Genomic DNA, 25,331 nt, shown 5'->3' with positions numbered 1-25,331 from the left:
GGTGGACGCACAAGCTGACAGTTACGACACTGCGTGTTGATGTTTGGCTTGCTTCCCTTGCCAACGATCGAAAAATGTTATCCGCGGAGTCCTAGTAAGCCACTGTGAATTCACCAGGGTTTTATTCCCTTTTGCTATCTCTTTTGGGACAGCTCGCGGCTTTCGTTGATCAGAAGTTCCATTGACGTCGCCGGAAGGAGGAGCAAAAAAGTGACGAAAATGAATCGAGTGAAACCGACGGCGCCGGGGATCGACATTGAAGAGATGCTGGAGTCCAGCGTAATATTCACCGATGACGGGAGCAGTCGGACACGTAGCGGGCTCAAAAACGGGGAAACCGTCCAGAGAACACCCACCAGCAAAGCGAAGGAGCAAAGGAAGGAAGCTGATGGTATGTTATATGGCACAAAAATTCAAATCTATTGGTATGAAATTGACTTAGTTATAGCGGCAAGTGCCCAAAATAGGTACACCTGCCCAAATGGTTCATGACCCTACATTGCAAATTTGATCTGGCACTGAGAATCTGACATTATTCTTATAAAATGGAACGATTTGAATTAATCATTTATAATTCTTTCTTGCAGCTTCCCCTATTGGAAATGGAAGTACCGACATCAAATCACCGCCTATCTTGACTCGCGCTCTGCGAGTGAAGATTAAGGAGTTAAGCCCAGCAAAGAAGGTCGTGCGTCGGTCCAAGGCTAGCATGTCACCATCAGTGGAAATCAGTGGAGATGTCATCAAAGATCAGATGACGCTTGTACTGAACAAAATCGACGAACCTGTTTCGGAGGTATCCGTTTCTTCCGCCGAATCCACAGAGGAAGAATCGAAGGTGGATTCTGAACCGGAAGTTGCGAATTCGGTGGATCCCTCGCCGCCTCCACCAGACACTTCACCGACAAAAGCAATCGAGGATGGTTTAAAGTCGCCCCAAAGAGCGAAATATTTGCTAAAGCAACTGGAGAGCACTCTGAGCCCGAAGTTCATGAAACCGAGCAAAACGAATACGGGGGTATCCACTAGCCGCTACGGTCGAATACAGAAGCAAAAGGAGAACAGCGACTATATTCCGTTGGATGTGGCGAGGTTCATTACCAAATCTCCGGCCAAGATCAAGGCGATCAAAACGAAGCTGGCAATCGAGCCGCTGTCGGAACCAGTGGAACAACTTTTGGAAGGCAGTGACCAACAATTGCCGGTGGTCGAAATTATAGAACCACTTCCGATAGAAGCAGATCTTCCGTCAACTGAAGTGGAACCACTCCTGCCTCCAGTTGAAGACCTAAATAAGGCACCGGAAGATCGGACAGAATCTATTGAATCCAGTGTTCCACCAGAGACGCCGCAATCTATTGATCTTTCCGATCCTCCCAGCTCTGTCGAAATAGTACCCGAAACACCTGCTTCTGTCGTCGATAATGTGGAGGCAATGTCCTCGCCAATTCCGGTCAGAGATCCCAACGCGAGTCTCATCGGGATCGACGAAATCCAGATCATCGATATGGACGCCAGTTTTGGGGAAACTATCGTTTCCGTCGCCTCCAGCGTGCCCGTGGTAGAAGAAGTCATCCAAACTCCTGCGGTATTGGAGGATATTGTAGAGACTCCAGCAGAACCACCTACAACGATTGTTGCCGAAACCCCACCTTCCGCAGTGGACGCCACCGGTAGCGATTCTCCAGAATTCTATCCGGGACAACTACTGTGGGGCGCCTTCAATGCCAAGACACCTCACTGGCCGTGTATGGTGAGTCTTGAACCGGAAAGTGGCCAAATCCGGAAAACTCACACCACAAGAAAGCCTATGCTGCACGTGAAGTTCTTCGCCGACAACGGTCGCCGGGCTTGGATTCCGGAAGCGATGGTACTCCCCTACAGCACCGTTGAGCATTACAAATCACTGGTGGATACCCAGTTTAAATCGATTCGAACCAAGTTTCTCCAAATGGAGCGTCGTGAAACATGGCTGGAGGCGGTTCGCCAAGCAGATGAAACCCAGAAACTCCCATTGGAAGCCCGAGAAAATCGCTTCCAGGAGCTGCTGGAGGCAGATCGTGCCAAGCCGAAGCTGCCCGGCCGTCGACGAACCAAAAGCGTTTCTCTTGGCTATCACAGCAATAGTTTTGACGAGTCGTACGAATCTGGCGCCCGGAAACGGCACCGTTCCCGCACCCCAGAAAGTCCCGCCTACGAGCCGCTTCCATTGTCCTCCAACAACACCGAAAACATCTCAAAGCGCATCAAGCTGGAATCGAACGAACAAGACCTCTTGCGGAATACCATCTCTCGTTATTTCCAATCCATGGCGGATGGAAGTGACCTGGCTGAAACGGCCAGTACCACCAGCAGCGACTGCGAGGATATCACCGAAATGGTGGAATTCGACAAAGAAATCTACACCAACTTCCTGAACATGACCCGCCTGCTGGTGTTCGAAGGCCAAACGGAAACCGAAGTGGACAAAAAGCTGCAGAAGTACGTACAGAAGATATGCGCCCTGCGGATGCATGCCATTGCTAATGGCGCCCGACTGTCCAGTCGGTTACGCTCGCAGGCCTTACGGCGGCTGGGACGGGAACTTGGAATCGACGGGACCAAGAAGGAAAGCGAATCCCCGAGCGGATCCGCGTCGGTTGAGAAAGTTAGGAATCCAAACGATAAACGTCGGAAAAAATTGGTGATGTCCTTGGAGGAACGGTTCATTTTCGATCTGGAGAAAAACTACCTGATGAAGGGCGTACCGAGAGGGGTGGTGTGCATGGTTTGCACCAAACCGTACGATTTGGTCAAGTGCTCCAAGTGCTGCAATCAGTATCATCTAGGTAAGTTGGATAACTAATATATGTATTTACGATGCCCACCAATACGTGAGTAAACCCCTAATTGGCAACCCCCATCATAACGTAGAATACCTACCAAAAATCTTTGCTAAATCGGTTTAGAAATGACAACCTTCCCGGTGAACAATGGATTCATATATTTCTCCAGAATTCAAGGACTTCCTTAAGAGATTTCCCTTCAAAATCTGAATTTCTTTTAAAGTTCCTTCACAAATTTCTCCTGGAATTCCTCGAGAGATTTCTCCAGGAACTCCTTCAGGAATTACTCCAGGGATTTCTCCAGGAATTTCTTTTAGAATTATTTGGGGGATTTCCCGGAATTTGTTGAGGTATTTTTCATAAACTTCTTCATGGATTCTCCCAGAAACTGCAGCAGTGATTTCTCCAAGCCAAGGGATTCCTTAAGAAATTCTTCTTGAACTAGCTGACCCGACGTGGCTAGCCACGTTAGCTAGAAAAAGATTGTTTTTAAAATTCCAGTTACACTTCTTCAATGAAACTGTTTTCGAGAAAATTCCAGAATCTCTCTCCAGAATGCTTCTCTCTTGGACGTTTAGTAATCTCCAGAAAGTTCTCAAAATTTAATGAATTCTGATTTTCTATAACTTTTCAGAAGGTCCATATGACATTTTTTTTCTTGAACGTTGACAAACTCCCCGAACATAATGGGCATTAAAAAAATTGTTCCAGAAAATTCCTGAAGGTTAGTTTTCTTATTCTTTCTGAAACATTCAGTAACTTCTGGAAAGTACCTGGGATGTTTAATGTTCCAGAATATTCTAGAGATTTTTTCTGTTTTCATTTGGAATGCTCAGTAGCTTCCAGAAAATTCTCAAACATTTTATGAATTTGGTTGTTCCAGAACCTTCTTAAGGTGACTCCCTGTATCACTCCTATTTCAGCACTTCTTTTTCGATTCTTATTTCTAACAATCATCGAGCGCAACAGTAGTGGTGTTGCCTTTTTACATTTGTTTTATAAACAAACAAACAAAAATAGCACCTCTTTGTCTCGCTTTCACCAATGTAAACAATTCAAGATTATTAATCATTTAAAAGCAATTCAAGCAGTAGACTACTCTGTTCTGCTAAATATTAATGAAACATGTCTCAATATTACGAAAAATACCGAATTTTATGTGTGATAAGCTAAAAATGATCGAATACTCTTAGTCTGTTCTTCCGCTGTTGATGTTTGCAAGCAGCAGCAGTGTTGGCGGACAGTGTGGAGGAGATTTCACAAATAAAAATTATTTGCTTTTATTATTATCATATGTGATTCAAAGTACAACAATAATCATTCGAAGAATAGTTTTCGATTTTACGACGTATAATCGATAAATTTGATTTGGCCATTTCAATGATTTTGATTGATTTTATTGATGAATTGGCCCGCAAGATCGACATCACTGCGTTCAATGATCGATGATTGTGCGCCGGACGGCACCGTCGCGTCGCGATGCTGGTGATGTCGTTGTACTGGGGTGGGTGGTAAATATTGTCATCGAACTCTTGGTGCGGTTGAGACAAATTTGAATAATTTTCAAGTTTGAGTGAAAATATTTCTTTGTGGTATAGATAGTTCGAAAGAGAATTTTAATTGGAATAGTGTGTTCTATATTTCTTTTCAAAATATCTTGCGTGAAGTGGAGAATTTTAGAGAAAAGGTAAGCGTCGATTTTCTTACGTAAATGTATTAGTGCAATACTGTGTAAAGTTGAATTTGGATGATGATTCTGAAGAAGCCATTTTGTGATGACACAAGAAAAGGCCTTAAAGGGTATTTTTCATTCTTTCTGGAACGTTCACAAACTCTCAGACACTTTTCGTAAATTTAAAAAAGTTTGCAGATGATCTTTGTCTTGTTTTTGTCCAGTAACTTCTCGAAAGTTCTAAGAATTTTGATTATCTAGAACATTTTCGTACATTATTATTCTTCTTTCTGAAACATTCAGTAATCTCTAGAAAGGTCTCGAAATTTAATGAATTTTGGTGTTCCAGAACATTTTAGAAGGCCCTTTACTTCTTTCTTGGACTTTCATTAACTTCCAGAAAGTTCTTGAAATTAAGAATGAAAAGTGTACAGAACATTCCAGAAGGTTCTTCTCCTTTCTCAGATTGAAACGTTCAGTAACGCACAGAAAGTTTTCGATATTTGAGGAAGTGTGATATCCAGAATATCTCAGATGATTGTTTTACTTTTGTAACGTTCAGTATCTTTCAGGAGGTTTCTGGTAATTTTATGGATTATGTTCAAAACATTCTAGAAGGTTCTTTTTGGTTCCTTGCTCGTTTCCTAACGTCCATAACCTTTTCCCAATGTAATAAAGTTTCGAGCTCTCTAGAACATTCTAGAAGGTTCTTTTCTAAAACGTTTAACAACATAGAAGTGGTTATTAGAAGCCGAATTTCTCAGTTAATAACTGAGCTCATAGACACTAAGCTGAGAAGCAGGGTTTGTCCCAGTTGGGATGTTACGCCAAAAAAAGGTGTTCCATAATGCTGCAGAAGGTTCTTCTTCTTCTTTCTGAAGCGTCCAGAAACTTCAAGGGTATTCTCGAAAATTTAAGAAGTTCCATATTTTAGAGCGTTCCAGAACGTTATTTATTTTCTGGAACTTCCAGAAAGTTCTTAGAATTTTTAGTACATTGATGTTCCAGAACATTCCAGAAGGCTCTTCTTTTTATTCCTAGAAAGTCAAAAACATTCAGAATGTTCTCGTACATTTTAGAAATTTGATACAACTATGGTGAAACATTTCAACGAAACATTTCAAAGCGTTACGAACAGACAGACAGACAACGCTGGGATTTTATATATATGATTCCTTCAGGGATTTTCCTGGAAATCATTGAGGAATTTCTCTTACTTTTGGAATTGCTGGGAAGATTTCTCCAGGAACTCCTTGAGCAATTTCTACATAAATTTATTTAGGGAGTTCTCCAGGAACTGCTTCATGGACTTCTTCAGGAACTCCTTCATGGATTTTTTGAAGAAATTCCATCAGGGACTCCTTCACAGCTTTCTCCAAAAAAACTTCTCAAGGAATTTCTCCAGGAATTCCGCCAGGAATTATTAGAGGTATTTCGCCTTGAGGTATTTTTTTCTGGAACTTTTTGAGGGATTCTTCCATGACCTCCTTCAGGCCAATAACTCCAAGAATTTGTTCTGGAATTTATACCGACATTCCTATAGAAAGTTCTACAGGATTTTTTTTTCTTGAATTCCTTAAGGTTTTCATTCAAGAAATTCATCTTGGTTTTCTCCAACATACTCCAGAGATTCGTTCAAGAATTCCTCTACCAGTTCCTTCAGCGATTCCTTCAACAATGTCCCCATGTTGCTTGAGAGATTTCTTATGAAATTCTTTGAGGGATTGCTCCAGGAATTCTGTTTTGTATAATTAAAGCGTCCCTTGGCTGAAGTATTACCCGAAGCAACATTGTCATTTTTTCTTCTGTATACAGTGTTGGAACTGTATTAAGAAACAGAAAAATAAATAGCAACCAATGAGAGTATATTACAGGTGAGGAAGAAGAAGAGATGGCTATGTATTAGTAAGCAAAGAAAAATGTAAACACAAATAGTGACGTCACTATTTGACACGCGTTCTTATGGGAGCTCGCTTTGCTTGTAGTAGTGACATGTTTTGCACCAGACACGGATCTCACGCACACGAAGTATACTCTTCCCCACCTTTAATAGACTCTCATTGAATAGCAACGTGTGAAAATGGACGCAGTTTTTATTACGGAAGTTTTTCCTGCCATTTTCGCGCGTATCCGAAACATTTTTGGTCCAATTGTTGAGCTGCATTTCGCGGAGTGATCGGTCAACTAAGTGGAGTTTCCGAGGAAACCACTTCTTTCCGCGAGAAAAAAACAACTTTGTGTCCGACCATCGTTTGGCATGCGTCCGAATGGAAATTGGTCGCAGTGCATAACCTCAATTCCGCGTCGTTCCCCGTTGGAGCTACCGGATAAATGAAGGAGCATTGACTTCCGTTGAAGCCGATCGGAAGTGTTTACCAGCTGAGCAAAGGGTGTTGCGATCAGGGCGAAAATTTTTCGAGCAGACGAGCTGAAGTTCACCGTGCGGCAATTTTCATTCACTTACCTGCATATTCATATTCAGCTGCTCGATACTCGTTTGCAAACGAGTAGAGGTAAAGGTAGAGGTAAAGAGCTCGATAATAGCATATTATGATATTGAGATCAAAATGTGATATTGGTTTGATTGACATAAGAGATAAAAGATCTAAAAATAATATCTAAAATTACTCCTGGAACATCATCATCAGATCAAATTTAGATCTTGTAAGATCTAACCAATAGCAGCAAGCTATTCATTTGATCTTGAAATATCACATTTTGATATTGTTCAGATGTTCCAGGAACATTTTTCAGATATTATTTTCAGATCTTTTATCTCTTATATCAATCAAACCAATATCATGTTTTGATCGTCAGTACTTCACCCCTACCCGGGTGTCTACTGAATGAAAGTCAATGAATATTTTGTAAACATCTTACAAAGTGTTAAATTGCTAATAAAATATTAACGTTTCGATTACATTTAACGGTGCTTTACACAAATCTTTTCCCATTTGATTGTTGTGAAGTGTTTTTGGAAGGAATCGTAGCCATAAACGTAGGTAATTATGAAGATGTTTCTCGATCGGCTTCATATTCAATGACTACGAATTGACTGACTGTGTGAAGAGGGAGAGCGAAAATTAATTTATTTGTTTTGAATGTTCAGTGCAGAATCATTCAAATCAAGCTTGCTATTTGATGAAAACATTCGCGAAATGATGCGATTTGCTTTCGACAACGAATACGTTTTCACCCATCCTCGCTTTATTCAATCAACCTCCCATACGAGTAGCACACGAACGGGCTCAACACTGATCAGCATAGTTGACTCTTCCTTTTCGCCGTTGAGCCGTTGCGTTCTAGCCAAGCATCTATTTTCATCGCTTTCGATGCTTTTCGACAGCTTATCGCGGAGCATCGTTGGCTGGAAGCTTTATTAGTATGGTATCGGTACATGCGAATGTTGCTTCTGTGTGCGTGTCGAACGTTCGTGCCGTAGCTTCGCAAACCAGCCTATTCGGTATGGTTCGGCTGTTCGGGCGAGCGTGTGACGGCACAGTCAGATGTGTGTGTAACGGGGTATGGTTTCATCGAGTCGCTAACGGTCAAGTTGAACTACACGGTTTCAGTGACGGGTATCAGGAACAGGGGCGTACAATTTCGTTTCAATGATACACTTTCATGCAACATTTGAATGAGTCACTTCAAGTGTTTCATACATTTTTCTAATGACTCGGTCGTTAAAAAAAACTTTTCCACTCATCGTAGCACTCGGTAGTCTCCCACCCGGTCGCATTGCTTGTGCTTCACCCGTCAGAGCATTAGTGTCTCACTGGTGCGCGCTAGTCTCTCAATGGTTACAGGCGCCGGTTAATTGGATTTAAGTGGTCGAATTTGTTATCCTCTTTCATAAAACATAATTATCATTCTATTGGCGTGCACCACTATTTAAAAATGTGGTTTTAATAGTGTTTTTAGCATGTTGAAGTATTTCAATGACTCATAAATGAAACGAAAATCCAAGTGTATCATCCCATGTTTCATACACACTTGTTTCTGTAGCAGCAACGAACGAGTGTGTTGCTGGGTGAGAGATGAAGCATCACAGCAGTCCGTTCGCATGGGAAACGATTTGCTACAGTCGTCGTACGTCATGTTTTCCTTTCGAAATTGCACGACCCTGATCAGGAATGACAGTTGAAAGATGAATGTATTGGTATTCGTACGGGAATCGTGTGTGCGTGGGTTTACTGGAGTACGGCAAAGGTGCTGCCGAACACGAGCGTCATTCGTCGTACAGCAGCAGAGCAGAACAGTCGGCTGACCTTCAGGGTGAAGCGTGTGACGGCTAAACAAGTACTAATTATTCGGCTGGTACAATGGCGGCGACGGTAAAAATAGGTAAGTTTCGATATCAGAGTTGCAAAATTGGTGAAAACGGGAGGAATACTATGGATAAAATGTGAAATTACCAACAATGTCCGAATTGGATTTTTTTTTGCCCTGAATGGTTACGGCTTGGCTAGAGCGAAAAAACAAGATGGCGGACAAATGAAATGGAACGAAAAGTGAAAACTAATACGAGAAATTGGCGGCAGTGAGATAATCAGCATTTTGAACATTTATTTGGATTCCATAGAAGAAAAAAAAAATAGATCACTTCGTGTGAACAACGGAAAGGAAAAAAATAAGTGGAAATTCAACATTTGTGTTCGGGTGCAAGGTTATCTCCGTGACTAGAAGTACAAAGGAACGCTGCGTGCGAAGAAAAGTTTACCTCGTTCGAAAGGCCATTTTGTGTAAAGCTTCGTGCTGGTGGACGTTTAATGCGAAGTAACGCTACGTGCGAAGGAACGCTACGTGCGAAGGAACGCTACGTGCGAAGGAATGCTACGTGCGGAGGAACGTTACGTGCGAAGGAACGCTACGTGCGAAGGAACGCTACGTGCGAAGGAACGCTACGTGCGAAGGAACGCTTAGGGAGCCTAGTGCGAATGCCTTGGGGGAAATCGGAAGCAGATGCTACGTGCCTGTGGACATTATGTCGAACTGACTGATCGATATTGTATTTGTTGATTGATGGATACAAATGTTGGAACGATGATTATCGGTTGAAAGAACATGTTATTGTGGATCGAAGTGAAAACTCAATTTTTGGATTACAGTGGACGTAGCAAGGTTACGTTTTATAAAACATAAATAAAGGAAAATTATAGCTAGAAGACGAAGGTTGATTGCAATTGATGGGAATATACAATGCTTACAGAAAAAAAGTCAAGTCATTAGGAAATAATCGTGATTTTTCAAGTGGAAATGAACTAAGGGATGCATATTTCTTTGTTTTTGGTTATAGATGCGTCAGCGATGCCACCTTTCAAGATAGGTGCAGACCCCAGAAACGACTGGATTAAGTGGAAGAGAGCTCTGGAACGGTTTTTAAATGCAAACAAAGTGGAACAGGACGAAGAGAAGTTCAACCTTTTGCTAGTTCTAGGAGGCATTGATCTTCAGACATATTACGACAAGGTTGCAAAGTGGGAGGTCCAGAAAACAATCGATGAAAATGAAGAAATTTTGGAGGAAGTGATTGTTTTGAAATACGAATCAGCGATTCTCTCCCTCGATGAATACTTTGCTCCACAGTTGAAGAAAAGATTCGAACGACATATTCTGAGATCAATGCGGCAAAACAATCAAGAACCCTTTGAAGAGTTTGTGTATCGATTGCGAGAACAAGCTAACCGTTGCATTTTCTCCGACGTGGACGATATGATAGTCGATCAAGTCATCGAGGGTTGTAGCTCGACTGAACTCCGGAAAAGGCTTTTGACGACCGAAATGTCATTGGCTGAAGTAATATCACTGGGAAAGACTTTGGAAGAAGTACAAAAACAAACGAGAGAGTATGAGAGACCCTCCACGTCTTACGGGGAAAGTGACCTAACCCAGAAAGTCGTTGGCAGAGTATCATTCAGTACAAGGTCGGCTGATAATAACAGGAAGTGCTACAATTGCAACAGACCGGGTCATTTGGCAAGAGATATCGAGAAGTGCCCAGCAAAGAATGTGGAATGTTACGGTTGCCACACAAAAGGCCATTTTAAAGTATGTTGCCGGAAACGAAAACACGACGAACATGCCAACAGACGACAGGTAGGAGCCAAACGAATTCACGCGATCGTTGAGAACAGTAACGAAACGGACAAGGGAGTGTTTTTCGTGAAGTCGGAGGAGATGACTGAAGTACTCGAGATGGATGTCGGTGGAGTTCCCATAAAGATGATCATCGATTCGGGTTCTCCAGCCAACATCATCGATGCAAAGACCTACAAACGTCTGAAGGATCAGGGAGCGCGAATTATGAACGAACGGGAGCCTCAAGCCGGCGAAAAGACATTCAAAGCTTTTGCGTCCGATCGTGATATCGTCTTCAACGCAGTATTCGAAACGGAGATCAAAATTCCGGGTGACGAGACAGGTATTTGGGCTCATGTTATGGTTGCTCCACATGGCCAAGTCAGCTTGTTGAGCAAAGGAACTGCTTTCGCTTTGGGAATTTTGAAAATCGGCTATCATGTTAACAATATTTCTGCTACGGATCGTTCAAATGTGGAGGTTCAGGGTCATGAAGAATTCCCGAAGATACCGGAAGTCAAGCTAACCATCCAAGTTGATCATTCGGTACCACCAGTTGTGCAAGCAGTTCGACGTTTTCCCATCTCAATGGAGGCGGATGTGGAGAAAACAATTCAAGATTTGCTGGACAAAAATATCATCGAACGAGCGGAAGGACCGATAACTTGGGTTTCGCCACTGGTTCCCGTTAGAAAATCGGATGGTAGAATCAGACTGTGCGTAGACATGCGGGCTGCCAACAAAGCGGTGAAACGTGAAAACTACCCGATGCCTAATATTGACGATGCAATGTCTGGAATTAAAAAGGTATGCTAATAAATAAGAATGTTTTAGTTCGTAGAAAACATACGTTATGGTTTTGTTTATTTCAATTAGGTTGCTAAATTGTCCAAGATCGATCTCGAGGCCGCTTACTATCATTTTGAGCTTGATGGCGACAGTAGACATATCACTACATTTGTGGCCAGGAGCGGAGTATACAGATTCTGCAGATTGATGTTTGGAATCAAATCCGCTCCAGAACTGTTCCAACGAGAAATGGAAAACTTGTTCAGGGGCATCAAAGGACTGATAGTTTATATGGATGATTTTCTAATTTATGGGGAGACAGTCGAAGAACACGACGAAACTCTGCGTGAAGTCCTTCGGAGAATTGAGAAATTTAACATGAAGATTAACAAAGAGAAATCGGTCTTTGGAGTACCTAGCGTAGAGTTTCTAGGTCATATTGTGTCCGTTGAAGGTATTCGTCCGACAGACGGAAAAGTTAAAGCTATTTTGGATTTACAACCACCGTCCTCCGTTTCCGAATTGAGATCTTTGTTAGGTCTCGTAAATTTCGTTGGAAAGTTTATCCCCAATTTGTCGGCCCACACTTTTAATATGAGATCCCTTTTGAATAAGGGCAGCCTGTTCATTTGGAACGATAAACACACTCAAGAATTGGAAGCGGTGAAGGGCATGATTGCAAACGCAGGTTACCTCGGTTTCTTTGACCCTAATGACGAAACGGTGTTAGTGACAGACGCCAGCCCATACGGTTTGGGGGCAATACTGATTCAGACTAAAGACGGTGTATCGCGAACAATTTCCTGCATATCGAAGAGTTTGGCTGAGTTTGAGCAAAAGTATTGTCAAACAGAAAAAGAATGCTATGCCATCATATGGGCCATGGAAAAACTTTACGTATACCTATACGGCAAGCATTTCACGCTCGTCACAGATTGTAAACCTCTGGAATATCTATTCAACCGGGTAAAGTCGAAACCATCCGCGCGTATAGAAAGGTGGATCCTTCGGTTGCAGAGCTTCGATTTTACTGTAAAATATGAGCCAGGGGAAGACAATTTGGCTGACTCACTCTCTCGTCTGTCCCAAGGCGTGAAAGATTACGGTACTCGCTCGGATGTCATTAGTTGGTTAGCAGATGAGATTAAACCGTCGGTTTTATCAATTGAGGAACTGGAAAAAGCAACCCTGGCCGATAATGATCTACAGAAAGTCAAAGAAGCGATATACTCGGGGATTTGGGATGAAGTACCGAATGAGTTCAAAACAGCAACAGTCAAGGATGATTTAACACTGTACGGGGAATTGATATTAAGAGGAGACAGGATTGTCATTCCCACTGCGTTGAGAGAAAAGTTAGTCAACCTGGCACACCTAGGACATCAAGGAGGAATATCGATGAAGGCGTTGCTTAGATCCAAGGTTTGGTTCCCGTTCATGGACAAGCTGGTCGATACAATTATTCGCAACTGTAAGCCATGTAAGATGACTGCGCTACCGGATAAGCCTAATCCCATGTCTCGTCGGATGCCGACTATGCCGTGGCAAGATCTGGCAATCGATTTTAAAGAAGGTCTCCCGGGGGAGATGTCACTATTGGTTGTTGTTTGCTACACGTGCAGGTATGTTTATGAGATTAATTAGCCAGAGGCAACAATTCTTATTTTTTATATCCTACTGTATTTTATGTAGGTTTGTACAAGTGGAACCAATGAAACCGGCTACAACACAAAAGGTTATCGGAACTCTACTGAGGATGTTTAGTGCTTTTGGCATTCCTCGGTCAATTACATCAGATAACGGGCCACAGTTTAGAGCGATTGAGTTTCGGAACTTTTGTTTGAGCTACGGCATACATCTCAATCTTTCTACCCCATATTGGCCGGAACAAAATGGGGCAGTAGAAAGACAGATGCGAAATATTGGGAAACGAATCAAAATCAGCATTATTCAGGGAACAGACTGGAAGGCTGATCTCTATGAGTATTTGACGCTGTACCATTCAACACCTCAAGAGGCTACAGGAGTGTCTCCAGGCCAAATGATGTTTGGCCGTGAGATACGGAACCGAATTCCGTCCATTCACCAACCACCAAATTTGAACTGGGAATCTTCCAGAGATAGAGACATGCAACAGAAGGAGCAGCGTAAACTACAAGCAGATGTGTCCCGACAAGCCAAGGCGCATAATTTGGGGAGAGGAGATGTAGTGTTGATGAAGAACTTCAAGTCTGGATCGTATGAACCAAACTTCGGGAGTGAGGAGTTTGAGATAATTGACATCAAAGGAAGCGAAATCACTGTACGCTCAAATCGAACTGGTAAAGAGTATCGACGCAACAGCTCTCACCTGAAGAAATTGCTGACAGCAGAATCAGCACTTTCCGATGAGAACAGCTCTTCTGATACACATCTTAGTACTACGGATCGCTCGTTGACCTCCACTGAAGATCAAGGGAAAGATAACAGTTCCCCAAAACGAATTATCAGACGACCGGTTAGGTTTAACGATTTTGTAATTTAGTCAATGTAACAGTTTGAGAGGATATCAATAAAATGTTTGTAATACTTGTAATATTGATCTTAAGATGTATTATGAATCCAAAATATGGGAGGAGTGTAACGGGGTATGGTTTCATCGAGTCGCTAACGGTCAAGTTGAACTACACGGTTTCAGTGACGGGTATCAGGAATGACAGTTGAAAGATGAATGTATTGGTATTCGTACGGGAATCGTGTGTGCGTGGGTTTACTGGAGTACGGCAAAGGTGCTGCCGAACACGAGCGTCATTCGTCGTACAGCAGCAGAGCAGAACAGTCGGCTGACCTTCAGGGTGAAGCGTGTGACGGCTAAACAAGTACTAATTATTCGGCTGGTACAGTGTGCAAAATCGTTTGTGATTTACATCATGTTCGTTTTGCCACCTCTTTGCTGCTGGTCATCGCTGAGCAGTGCACAGTTCAATCGCACGTGATAAATATACAGTTGATGAGTTGTGCTGTTTTCAGTCAATGACTATGAACATTTTACACCTTGGTCGCGATATGGGTATTCTTCGACATTCGCACCCGAAATCAGTGAGACAATGAGCCATTTTACGAGACGTTTCGGATCAGCTGATCGCTCATTTCATGAATGAAAATTTGACAGGAGGTCGCGTCCAAGCCCGAAAGTGTGAATATCAATATCAACACTGTTGTCGTTTCGTAAAATAGACAATGAACATTCAGTGAGAAAGAAAAATAGCTAAACAATAGTGAGATGGATGATACAGTGGGTAAATAATGTGACACTATAGATTCCATAGACTCGTGGAGGCGAAGACAACTGTAGCCAAACTAACTGTCAGTTCGTGTAGCCAAACGAGCATGACGTCATGATTACAATTCACGGGAAAACACATTTAAGTCGTATTGCTCAACCATGTCTCCACGAGTCTATTAAATCTATATTGTCTATAAGGCACCCTACACACTACTCAAACCGTTTGACCAACATTGCCACCGCCCCCTGGTTGGTCGAACCAGCGAATGTTTCTGCAACCGTATGACGAACTGCCAAATCGTGTTGCACCAACATGTCACTTTGGTTGCACCAACATCATCTCCCATTTGAAATCGCACTATGTTTGTGCAACAACACTACACACGGTACGATCGGTTCGTCAAACATTGGCTCCGCCCACCGTTGGTTTGAGTAAAATCAAACTGGTTTGATTTTTGCCAACCAAACCATCAACCGTCAAATCGGTTTGACGAACTGCCAAACACACGATCAAACACAGCACCAACTCAACCACCAACCTGGGGGCGGAGTCAATGTTGGTCCAAACCGTTTGAGTAGTGTGTAGGGTGCCTAATGCATTAGCGTGGTTCAAAAAATCGTTTTTGCTCCACACCGCTTATTCGATTCCTTGCCAGATTATATGCCTTCTCCCAAATTTTGAACTCATTTGGTTGAAAATTGAGACTGCCCAAGCCCTTCAAAGTTTGTATGGGAATTACTATGGGAAAACGATGTTTTTCATTCAATCGACCGTAGAATTTCCCCAAGTGCCCTAGTGGGTTAGTCGACCCTTGGTTATCCTAGGCTACTCTATCAGCTACAACTTTGCCGAAGACCGCATTCAAATCGGACGCCTCATTAATTAGTTACCGATTTGTATCCAACTGGACAAACTTTAACAGTGATCCTCCAGTTTCCCAGCAGGCAACATTGCTGCATATGGCGCCAAAGATAGCACACTGAAATCATGACTACTATGTTTCACTGCAAAATGCAGTGATGCCCACTGAATAGTTTAATCATCGTGATATAAGATTTCGCTTCTGAATAAAAATCGGTAACTAATTAATGAGGCGTCCGATTTGAATGCGGTCTTCGGTAAAGTTGTAGCTGATAGAGTAGCCTAGCATTACCAAGGGTCAACTGACCCACTAGGGCACTTAGGGAAATGCTACGGTGGATTGAATTAAAAACATCGTTTTTCCATAGTAATTCCCATACAAACTTTAAAGGGCTTGTGCAGTCTCAATTTTCAACCAAATAAGCTCAAATTTTGGGAGAAGGCATATAATCTGGTTAGGAATCGAATAAGCGGTGTGGAGCAAAAACGATTTTATTGAACCACGCTACTAATGCATACGTTGTCAGTTTCTGATCAGAACAAGAAAAAACAACACAACATCATGGAAAAAAAGATGAACGAGTTTGAGTCCCGCCGACAAGCTGTCACGTCGAAGCTGCAGCGAATAAAGCTGATACTTGCTTTTGCCAAGCCAGAAGAAATCACAGTTATCACTTGGACCATCTGCAACGAGTTGATGCCTGCTATGATGAGTTCAACATCCTACAGAACGAGATTTATGCTACGTTTCCTGATCAACGAGTTCAGCAGGAGAAACCATCCATAGAAGCAGCTCTATGACAGTATTCGAGTGGCGATTTGCTCTGCTATGAAGGCATATCGGATGCAACAGGTTGCTGATGTTCGACCCCGGTTGGCCGATGCCGTGGTTGCCGGCGAACATCAACCATAGATTGTTAATCAACCGGCCGGACTACCAACTGTCCCTCTACCAACCTTCGATGGGACATACGAAAGGTGGTTTAGATTAAACAGCTCTTCCAGGATTTGATGCAAAAACATCCCGGATTGTCTGACACAACCAAATTGCATTACTTGATGCATCACTGAAGGAAAAGGCGGAGAACGTGACCAGTGAGCAGATACTGAACGAAAACAATTTCCAAGCGGCCTGGAACTTGTTAGAAGAGAGGTTCGAGAATAAAAGGACGATCATCAATATTCACTTTGGTGGTCTTCTCAACCTAAAGAAGATGAATAAGGAGTGTTCATCAGACTTCAGACAGCTTGTAGAAAAGTGCATTCGTCGGGCTGAGGCCTTGGAATTCCATGATCAACACATGGAAGATATGCCCGAGCAGTTGGTGGTTTCATTGTTGACGTCCAAGCTTGACAAGGCCACGTTGAGCCTCTGGGAAAGCATCATCACACCGAAAGTTTACAGGGAAACAACGGTATTTCTGCGCAACCGTTTCTTTGTACTTGAACGCTGCGAGACAGGTACGGCACACCGAACAAATGAGGTCATAAAGCAGAAACCGCAACTATCTGCTCCGAAGCAGCACGTCACGGTGCACACAGCTTTACAAATCAACGAGGGTGTGTTCCAGCTCGAGTAGACATGTTGATCGGGGCCGAACTCTTCTTTGAACTACTGATTACGCTGATTACCGACCGCCTCAAGCTCGACAACGGTCTACCTATGCAGTGGTGGTAACTACCGCCCATTGTTAATCGTTGGAAACTGATCTGGAGGATACTGTGCACCGTTTCAGGGAGCAAGAAGAAGTTCCGAAAGCGGCGAAGCTGACAACCGAAAACGAGCAGTGCATCGAACATTTCGAGAAAACTGCTGCTTTGTTGTTTGGATGTCCTTCCGATACAACGTAAACCAGCTCTGAGATACTCGGAATCTTGCTGAGAGGCGTTTTCTCGAGTTGGGGACGAGATTTATACTGTTTCCAGAGCTGAAACAACAGTACGTATCGTTTATCAACGAATACTTGGCATTAAGACATTTCCAAAGAGTGAAGCATTCAGGTAGCAAAGATCGTGTATACTATCTGCCACACCATGCCATTGTAAAACCGACGAACTCAACAACAAGACTTCGCGTTTTATTCGACGCATCGGCGCGTTCAGACACGAGCCTTTCCATGAACGATGTGCTGATCACCAGACCTACAGAACAGTCTGATGGCCATAGTCCTATGATATACCAAGTTCTGGCCCACGTGTGACCATATGAGCTTTTAACAAGATATAGTGTTTTCCGCCGTCTTCAGCGCATTGTGGCCTACATATATCGGCTCCTGGACAACTGCAGACAGAAGAACGGCACCCGAAGACGTACAGGGTTCTTGACGATAATCGAATTACGTTCCGCAACGCAAAAAATATCACGCAGGCAGTTTCGAAGACGAAGGTTTCGCAGACGAGTTCCGCCACGGTGTGTCTGGTAGAACAAAATTATTTAAAAAAAATCGGTATCGCTAAGACACCCACCAAATGAAAGCTGAAGGTCCCCCCTTTCATTTGAGGCTAAAACAAGAAAGTTCTATCGGCGGTCCTAGAACAATTTTTTTTTTTTCAAAAATTTATTACTATGAGACTTGCATTTTCTTCCTTTCCATCTTGAGTGTAACCTAATGGGCTCGTATAAGGTCGCTCATTAGTAACGTATCATACTAATAGAGTAAACGGGTAAAAACATATTCAATTTTTTTTTATACAATATATTGCTCAGACAAGTGTAAAAAAATATTTAAGAGAGTTGTAATAGAATTTTGCCAATATTTAAGTATGTGTGTTAAGCATCTTCTCCTTATTGACATGTAGAAGAAGTTATTTCGACTGCCATTCTCCTCGTTTTTATCGACAGTACCACAGGTTCGAAAAATTTTACAGTCGTAGTAGGCCATGACTTGATGTCAATAAAAATAGAACGATCACCATAGTAGCTCGGATGAAATGACTACGTGCCGAGTCCGGTATTCGTTCATTTTGTGTTCCTTTCTGGTACTTGTAAAAGCATTCAGCATTTTTCGCTAATTAGAAGGATTGCTGTGTGGTATATAATTAGGTATTGAGCCATATGAATAAAGTTGAGTAAATACTCTTTACTAAATCTCTGTGAAGCCGTAGAACAAATCTCTGTGAACCTTCACAGAGATCTGAGTAAAGAGTATTTACTCAGCCTTATTCATATGGCCTATTGAATCATAAAAAAATAAAAGAAAATAAATTTCAACATAGCTTTGCCTCAAACTTTTAGAGAAACAACTACGACATGAAATCATAAAGTTACGATGAAAACCGTACCAAGGTGTACGTGCTGTGGTCGAAGAAGCTTTTTCTGTAACCATTAATATCATTGAAGGTAGTTGATCTTCACTGATTTAGATATTTGTTTTATATGGTTGAGCATACAAATAATAAACAGAATAAATTAGAAGTCCCAACTTGTTTTTATTTGTATTTGCAGGTTATTGATATTATTGAACAACATTTTCTGAAATATACCAGATGTAGAAGTTGGTATTATCCCTCGAAAATATATCGCAATTATTAATTTAAAATTTATTAGTTCAATGATGAGATCATACCCTTTAGAATTACTTGCTTTAAGTATAAATATAATTTAAATCTTCTACGCGGAGCATCTATATTTGCTGTAATTGTGAAACATGTAGTACTGCAAGAACTACAGTTTCTCCTTAATTAACGGGCAAACGCGGCAGACTTAGCACTACTACCGATGATGCAAATGATAGTGCTCGTTGCAATTCTGCTAAAGATGCTAACAGGATATTTAATATTTGCATTGAAAATGCAATCACTGTACTCCATTCTCCTGCAGCAATACAGTGAATACATTCTTAATACGAAAATTTTGGACGAGTTTTGGACGAGAAAACCGTTTTAGATTTTTCAATGATGACGATTATGTTAAAGGCGACCTTGAGAATAATAAATCTCGGATTACAATTTGAATATTATGAAAAAGTATCTTTTTCACCAATAAATTAAATAAAACAACACAATTTTTATTTTAGTTTTGGCTCCATTATTGTAGGCCCATCTATTTCAAATAATGGGTCGTGACCCACCTGCCCCATAGGAAATACACGCGTTTTAAAGATTTGATTCCAGAAAATAACGAGTTGCGGTCATCTTAGGATTCTGGAAAGTGTATGTCGTTTTGTAATTAATTGTAGTATCTTGGCATGCCCTAACATCGTAACCTTAAGGATGTTTTTTCACTCAAAACAGCTCTGTCAAATAAATTGGCAATGTTTCAAACGGTTAATGTTCGCATTTAATTTTTTTTTTCGTAGGAAATATCATCAGTGGAATTCAAAATATTTAAGTCATGCTTAACAAAATGATTAAATATAGCATTGGTCCTAATATCGTGAGTTGACCCGCATACATTGGTGCATGATAAAAAGGACTTGGTGTTTTAATGTTTTAACGTTTACGTTGCCTAAAGATTTATAGAACTTGTTTATAAAGTAAAAGTATCAATAACATGTTCAGAAGACGTAACTCTTAGAGAAAATTCATTAATTTTATTTAACTCAGATTTTTTTGCTGTCTTTTTCATGAACACGCTTCCACCTATTGATAGAACCGCGTGAGACACTGTCGACCATGATGGATTGCGATTTGACGTTTGCATAACACGCACACTACTATACATATCACCTGTAAGTTTCGTTTGTATCATTCAGCAACGTGTACATTCGCAAGCATCAAAGTGATCGAACATTAGCACCTCTGGTGAAAGGATCGCGGAAATCATATGAAATTTGAATTCATCGTTAAATGCATGTGCCAAGCCCTGTAAAAGAGTGTTACGTCTGTTTGTCTGTGCTTAATAGAGAAAATAATAAAATTCGTCAAATAATTGAAATTTTTGTCAAATGCACGCTATAAGGAGGAACACGGTGATATAATAATAATTACCAGTATTAGAGCATGACGCGGTTCACATGTAAATTTTAATTTGAACATCTCCACCTGCTTGAAACTATTACAATTTTTCTAGCATTACTGCCCATAACCACGAAACTGACTACTGTTTACTGGATTTTTTTATTCACTTGGGATTATTATGCTTTTTTGGGAAGTGTAATAAACATCATATAAAAAATTTTTCGTCGGAAAGCCATGTTGGCAATGGATAAATTGTTTTTCGTTATTATTTAGTACTTTGAGAAAATACGAAAAAATATCATACTATATCAAAAAAAAATTGTTCTAGACCCGCCGATAGAACTTTCTCATTTAAGGCTCAAATGAAAGGTGGGACCCTTAGCTTTCGTTTGGTGGGTATTTTAGCGATACCGATTTTTTTAAAATAATGTTGTCCGTCAGACACACCGTGCCGCATGCTCAGGAGCGGTCAAACGGCGAAAAGCAAGCTATTAGCGTTGGACCCGTTCATCGATAGTAAAGGAATGCTGATAGTCGATGGCCGCTTGAAACACACTAATATTTCATTAGGCAAGAAACATCAGTTACTGCTACCACGTATTCACCATGTGACAAAAAATTTAATCGCGGCGCTACACAAGGATCTTTATATTGGACAACAAGGATTGCTGGCAATAGTACGTCAACGTTATTCGCCGGTACGAGCCAAATGCACCATCCGGCAAAGTGCGTCCGGTGCTTTCGAATGAGTCCTCCTGCAGTTGTTCGGTTTATGGCAGCGTTGCCGGATTATCGAGTAAACCTCTCGCCGGTCTTCTACAGCACGAGAATAGACTATGCAGGATCATTCTTCGTCCGGCAAGGCCGTCGAGCAGCGAAAGTGAAGGCATACGTGGCGGTGTTGGTTTGTATGAGCACCAAGGCTTTATACATATATTTGGAACTTGTGTCGTATCTCACCAGTGCAGCATTCTTGGCAGCTTTGCATAGATACAGATCAGATAACACATCCGACTTCCAAGGTGCCATTCGGAGTTACAATCTGCTCCAGTCCCAACAACTGAAGAACAAGGCCGATCGCTTCTGTACAGCCAGGAAGATTCAGTGATCTTTTATACCGCCCCGTTCGCCGAACTTCGGGGTATATGGGAGCCTGAAGTCAAGGCGGAGAAATCCCACCCCAAGGTGATTTTGTGTGAGGCATCCTTGACCTATGAAGAAATGAACACGGTGTTAGTTCAAATAGAGACAATATTAAACTCCAGGCCCCTAACCCAAGTCCCCAATGACGTCAACGACGTAACTGCATTGACACCGGGTCTCTTTTTAGAGGGCCGTGAGTAAACAGCAGTTTCTGAGCCGAGTTACGGGTATGTGCGAGTATCCTCATTGTCCAGATGGCAGCACTTGCAGAAGTTGAAGCAAGATTTTTGGGCTAGACGGTCAGGGGCTGTCCATTAATTACGTAAGGGTGTATAGGGGGAGGGGGGGTTGGAGAAATCTTACGTGCCATACAAAAATATTTGGCTTTCCATACAAAAAATCTTACTAGGGGTGGAGGGGGTGTTGAAAATTCGCAAAAAATCCCTTACGTAATTAATGGACAACCCCTCAGTAGAATACCTGAGCGAATTGCAGTCGTGAAGTAAGTGGTATAAGGGCAAGCTAACCGTTCGTCCAGGAATGCTGGTAGTAATAAGGGAAGACAACATGGCACCGCAACTCTGGCACCTTGGTCGCATAACGGAGATTACACCAGGTGCTGAAGGCTTCGTCCGCTTGGTAAAGATTCGTACGGCCAATGGAGAAGTAATCCGATCAGTCAGCAAGATTGCGATTTTGCAAATCGAGGATAACACGTTCCCAGCGAAGGATTGATTTGACACGGTGTGTCAACGGCGGGAGAATGTTTTGAAAATTAGAGCTTCCCTCGGCTGAAGCAACATTGTTATTTTTTCTTTTGAATTTTCTTCCAACACTGTATTTATTAAAAGTATAAGAAAAATAAAAAAATAGCAACGTTTGAAAATGGACGCAGTTTTTTATACGGAAGTTTTTCCTACCATTTTCGCGCGTATCCGAAATAGGTTTCTCCAGGGATTCCTTTGAGATTTCAACTTAAATTCCTCTAGAAATGGGTTCAGGAATTCTCCTAGAACTCTTTTAGGAATTTCTCTTCGAACTTCTATACAGATTTCTCTAGGGATCGCTTGAGCAATTTGTGCTTAAATTTCTTCAGGAAGTTCTGAGCTCCTTCAAGGAATTCTCCCGGAACTACGGGAACGAATTTCGGAAGGAACTCCTTCAGGGACTCCTCCAAGAACTCCTTTCGAGGTTTCTCCAGGGGCTTCTCAAGAAATTTACCAGGAATTTCTTCAGTAATTCATTCAGAAATTTTACAAGTAAATTCTTCAGGAATTCTTGGAGATATTTCGCCTTGAGGTATTTTTCCTGGAATTTCATGAGGGATTGTTCCATGAACTTACCTTAACTTAAATTAACTTCCTTTAGGCCAATTCCTTCAAAATTTTATTCTAAAATTTATACAGAAATTGCTCTAGAAGTTCCGCTGGGGATTTGTCCTGGAGTTCATTTAAGCAATCCTGTAGAAGTTCCTGTAGAGCAGCGGTTTTCAGATCGTGCACCGCGGTGCACTTGGTGCACCGCGAAGCCATGACAAGTGCACCGCAGCACTTCAAAAAAGTCTTGCATATTTAGGTTTTAATTTAAATCCATTACTTATTTCATGAAAAATAATTCGACTTAATTAGAACAACTGAACTATTGTAAGGTGATCCAAGGGTTGAGAGTAATTTCCATTATTCCAGCCGGCGAGTTAATCTTGAATCCAGCAAAAACCGTCTCAGATATTCGCGAAGAATCATGGAACAAGTCTGCCAAAACTCTTCTAATAAATATCATATTTTTCCAAGAACTCGTAATGGATGTTCACAAGTACCTACCCTGCAAGGCATCTGCAATGTATCTTCAATGAATGCGCTAAAAAATCTCAGAAGAAATCTTGCTAATATTTCTGTGGCTTTGCTTAATACCACTGATCTCGAAATCAGAAGAACACACCAATCCTTCCAAATTGACAAGATGGCCTGGCAGAAATTTATCAAAAATTTTATCAATATATGCCAAAGTTCTGAAAATAAAGCTGCTAAGTGTCTTGCTAGAAATTTTTCAGAAATCCAGTGAATGTCTTGGAAAAACGTCTATCAAAAAATTCTAGTAGCGATTCCCTAACCTCAAACCTACCTGTCCAACGAACGTAAATTCTTGAATTTTATCATCAAATTAGCTCGTAATTTGTACAAAATTACGAAAGTTGTGGGGGAGTTAGCTTACCTGCAGTGTCGGACAAAGCAGTAGTTTTGTTCGACACTGTATTCTTCCGGCCATCACATCTTGTAATTTTTATACTCCTGTATATTAATGATCGTGATGTGACACCTGGTGCTGAAAGGGCACTGATTATCTGACAATCCAATTTGCCCGGATTGTGTGTCTCAGAAGATTACTCCAAATAATATTCCGTCAAAGTATCACAAAAGAGTATATGTAGTTGATAATTTACATTATTGACGGTATGGAGTTAATCCCTGAGCTGTGGATACACGGCCAAGTTCCCCTGGCAAGGTGCCAAACTGGTAAGCTTGGATTTGGCTTATCGTTTTATGTCAAGCGTTGTAGTTAACTAATAATTGAATAAATATTCGTCTCAAATATTCCCTTTTTATTCGACTCCATCCTAACCAATGTGACCCTATCTGACTCCAAATAATCACACTGTTGTCTATTCACACGCTTGATTTTGCCATTCTTCCAGCATGAACTTAGGCACTGTCGCATGACCTAACAACAGTTGACTATAAGTAGTGCTGGAGAAACCGACATGGCTTAGTACCAGTCTCTACTAACATTATTCATTTGTAGACGTAATAGTAAGTAGCAAGAGTAGTGTAAACAAGCAGATTAATGTAATTTAGATATTCTCTGTAAACGTTTTCTTTAATTCAACTGAAATTGAACTCAAGAGCCGATAGCATGACAACATTGATATAAACATGAGAACTCTTGTATCACGTTTTTATTTTGCATGGCTAAGGATAATTATTTATTACACAGTAGTTTGGTAGGCGTATCTGCTTAAAATTAAATGGTATATTTTGTTGAGCCATATTTAAATTAATCACTGTAACGTTATTATATGCATAAAAACTCGGATGTTGAATGCTATCGACTCAATATTTTCACTACATTATATTTGAATCACTGATTCACTGGTGACTTAACATGTCAATAAGTTTGCACACTTTAATAGTAAAAATCAAGACCAACAATTGAAAAGGCCTCAACAACATTGCGTAAACAAACACGTTTCCGTCGACTTGAGGCCTTCTGAGCTCCACCCACGCATCTCACCACCATTATCAGAAAGCTTGATGTTTGCGCTTTCTGTTAGTGGTGGTTAGGTGTGTGGGTGGAGCTCAGATGGCCCTAAGTCGACGGAAACATGTTTGTTTACAAAATGTTGATGCGGCCTTTTCAATTGTTGGTCTTGAAATGGTGGAAGGATCTATCTTGTAGCATATAAAGTAGAACCTAGTAATTATTATTTATACTGATTAAGAATTGTATTCTCTAAAATGTATCACTTATTATAAACATTATACTAATATAAGTGGGCCGCGGAGCTGTGCGGCCCAGTATTTCCTTTTATTTTTTAATTCCAGAAAACGCCATATTTTTGAAGAAAACTATCCTGGTACACTTACGAAGCTCCCCAACACAAACGGAAATTGTCCAGAGCAATCAAGATAAGTACAAACTTTTATAAACAGGCACGCAACTCTTTCTACTACTAGGCAAATAGAATATTTATGTGTTTGCTTATTCATGACATTCGTGGCGGTGCGGAACATTTTATAATAT

The 25,331-nt window shown here is 41.3% G+C and overlaps 2 protein-coding genes across 3 annotated transcripts in view; both read left to right on the top strand.

Annotated features, from left to right (window-relative positions):
• Positions 1-25,331, top strand: part of LOC115254184 (nuclear receptor binding SET domain protein-like) — a 30,136-nt gene that overhangs the window by 515 nt on the left and 4,290 nt on the right. The window contains exons 2-3 of the mRNA XM_062847063.1: positions 153-391; positions 588-2,828. Of these exons, the coding sequence (XP_062703047.1) occupies positions 153-391; positions 588-2,828 (2,480 nt within the window). The remainder of the gene's footprint in view (positions 1-152; positions 392-587; positions 2,829-25,331) is intronic.
• On the top strand, positions 8,083-14,248 carry LOC134285728 (uncharacterized protein K02A2.6-like). Of its 2 annotated transcripts, XM_062847065.1 has the most exons (4): positions 8,083-8,841; positions 9,794-11,382; positions 11,452-12,986; positions 13,057-14,248. In XM_062847065.1, exons 1-4 carry the CDS (start codon positions 8,820-8,822, stop codon positions 13,886-13,888), a joined length of 3,978 nt encoding a protein of 1,325 aa, XP_062703049.1. In that variant the 5' UTR covers positions 8,083-8,819; the 3' UTR covers positions 13,889-14,248. The 2 variants fall into 2 exon arrangements, with proteins under 2 accessions (XP_062703049.1, XP_062703048.1); XM_062847064.1 differs by lacking the exon at positions 8,083-8,841 and having other exon boundaries at positions 8,858-11,382.

The sequence above is a fragment of the Aedes albopictus genome, chromosome 1 (genome assembly GCF_035046485.1).
Source record: "Aedes albopictus strain Foshan chromosome 1, AalbF5, whole genome shotgun sequence".
NCBI classification, from domain to species: Eukaryota; Metazoa; Arthropoda; class Insecta; order Diptera; family Culicidae; genus Aedes; species Aedes albopictus.
Note: the sequence above shows the minus strand (reverse complement) of the source record. Positions and strands in the feature narration are given on the sequence as shown.

Coding starts and splice junctions, on each gene's coding strand:
- LOC134285728 (XM_062847064.1), top strand. CDS start 9,766: ATGCATATTTCTTTGTTTTTGGTTATAGATGCGTCAGCGATGCCACCT. Junction 11,383..11,451: donor CAATGTCTGGAATTAAAAAG/GTATGCTAATAA, acceptor TATTTCAATTAG/GTTGCTAAATTGTCCAAGAT. Junction 12,987..13,056: donor GTTGTTTGCTACACGTGCAG/GTATGTTTATGA, acceptor TATTTTATGTAG/GTTTGTACAAGTGGAACCAA.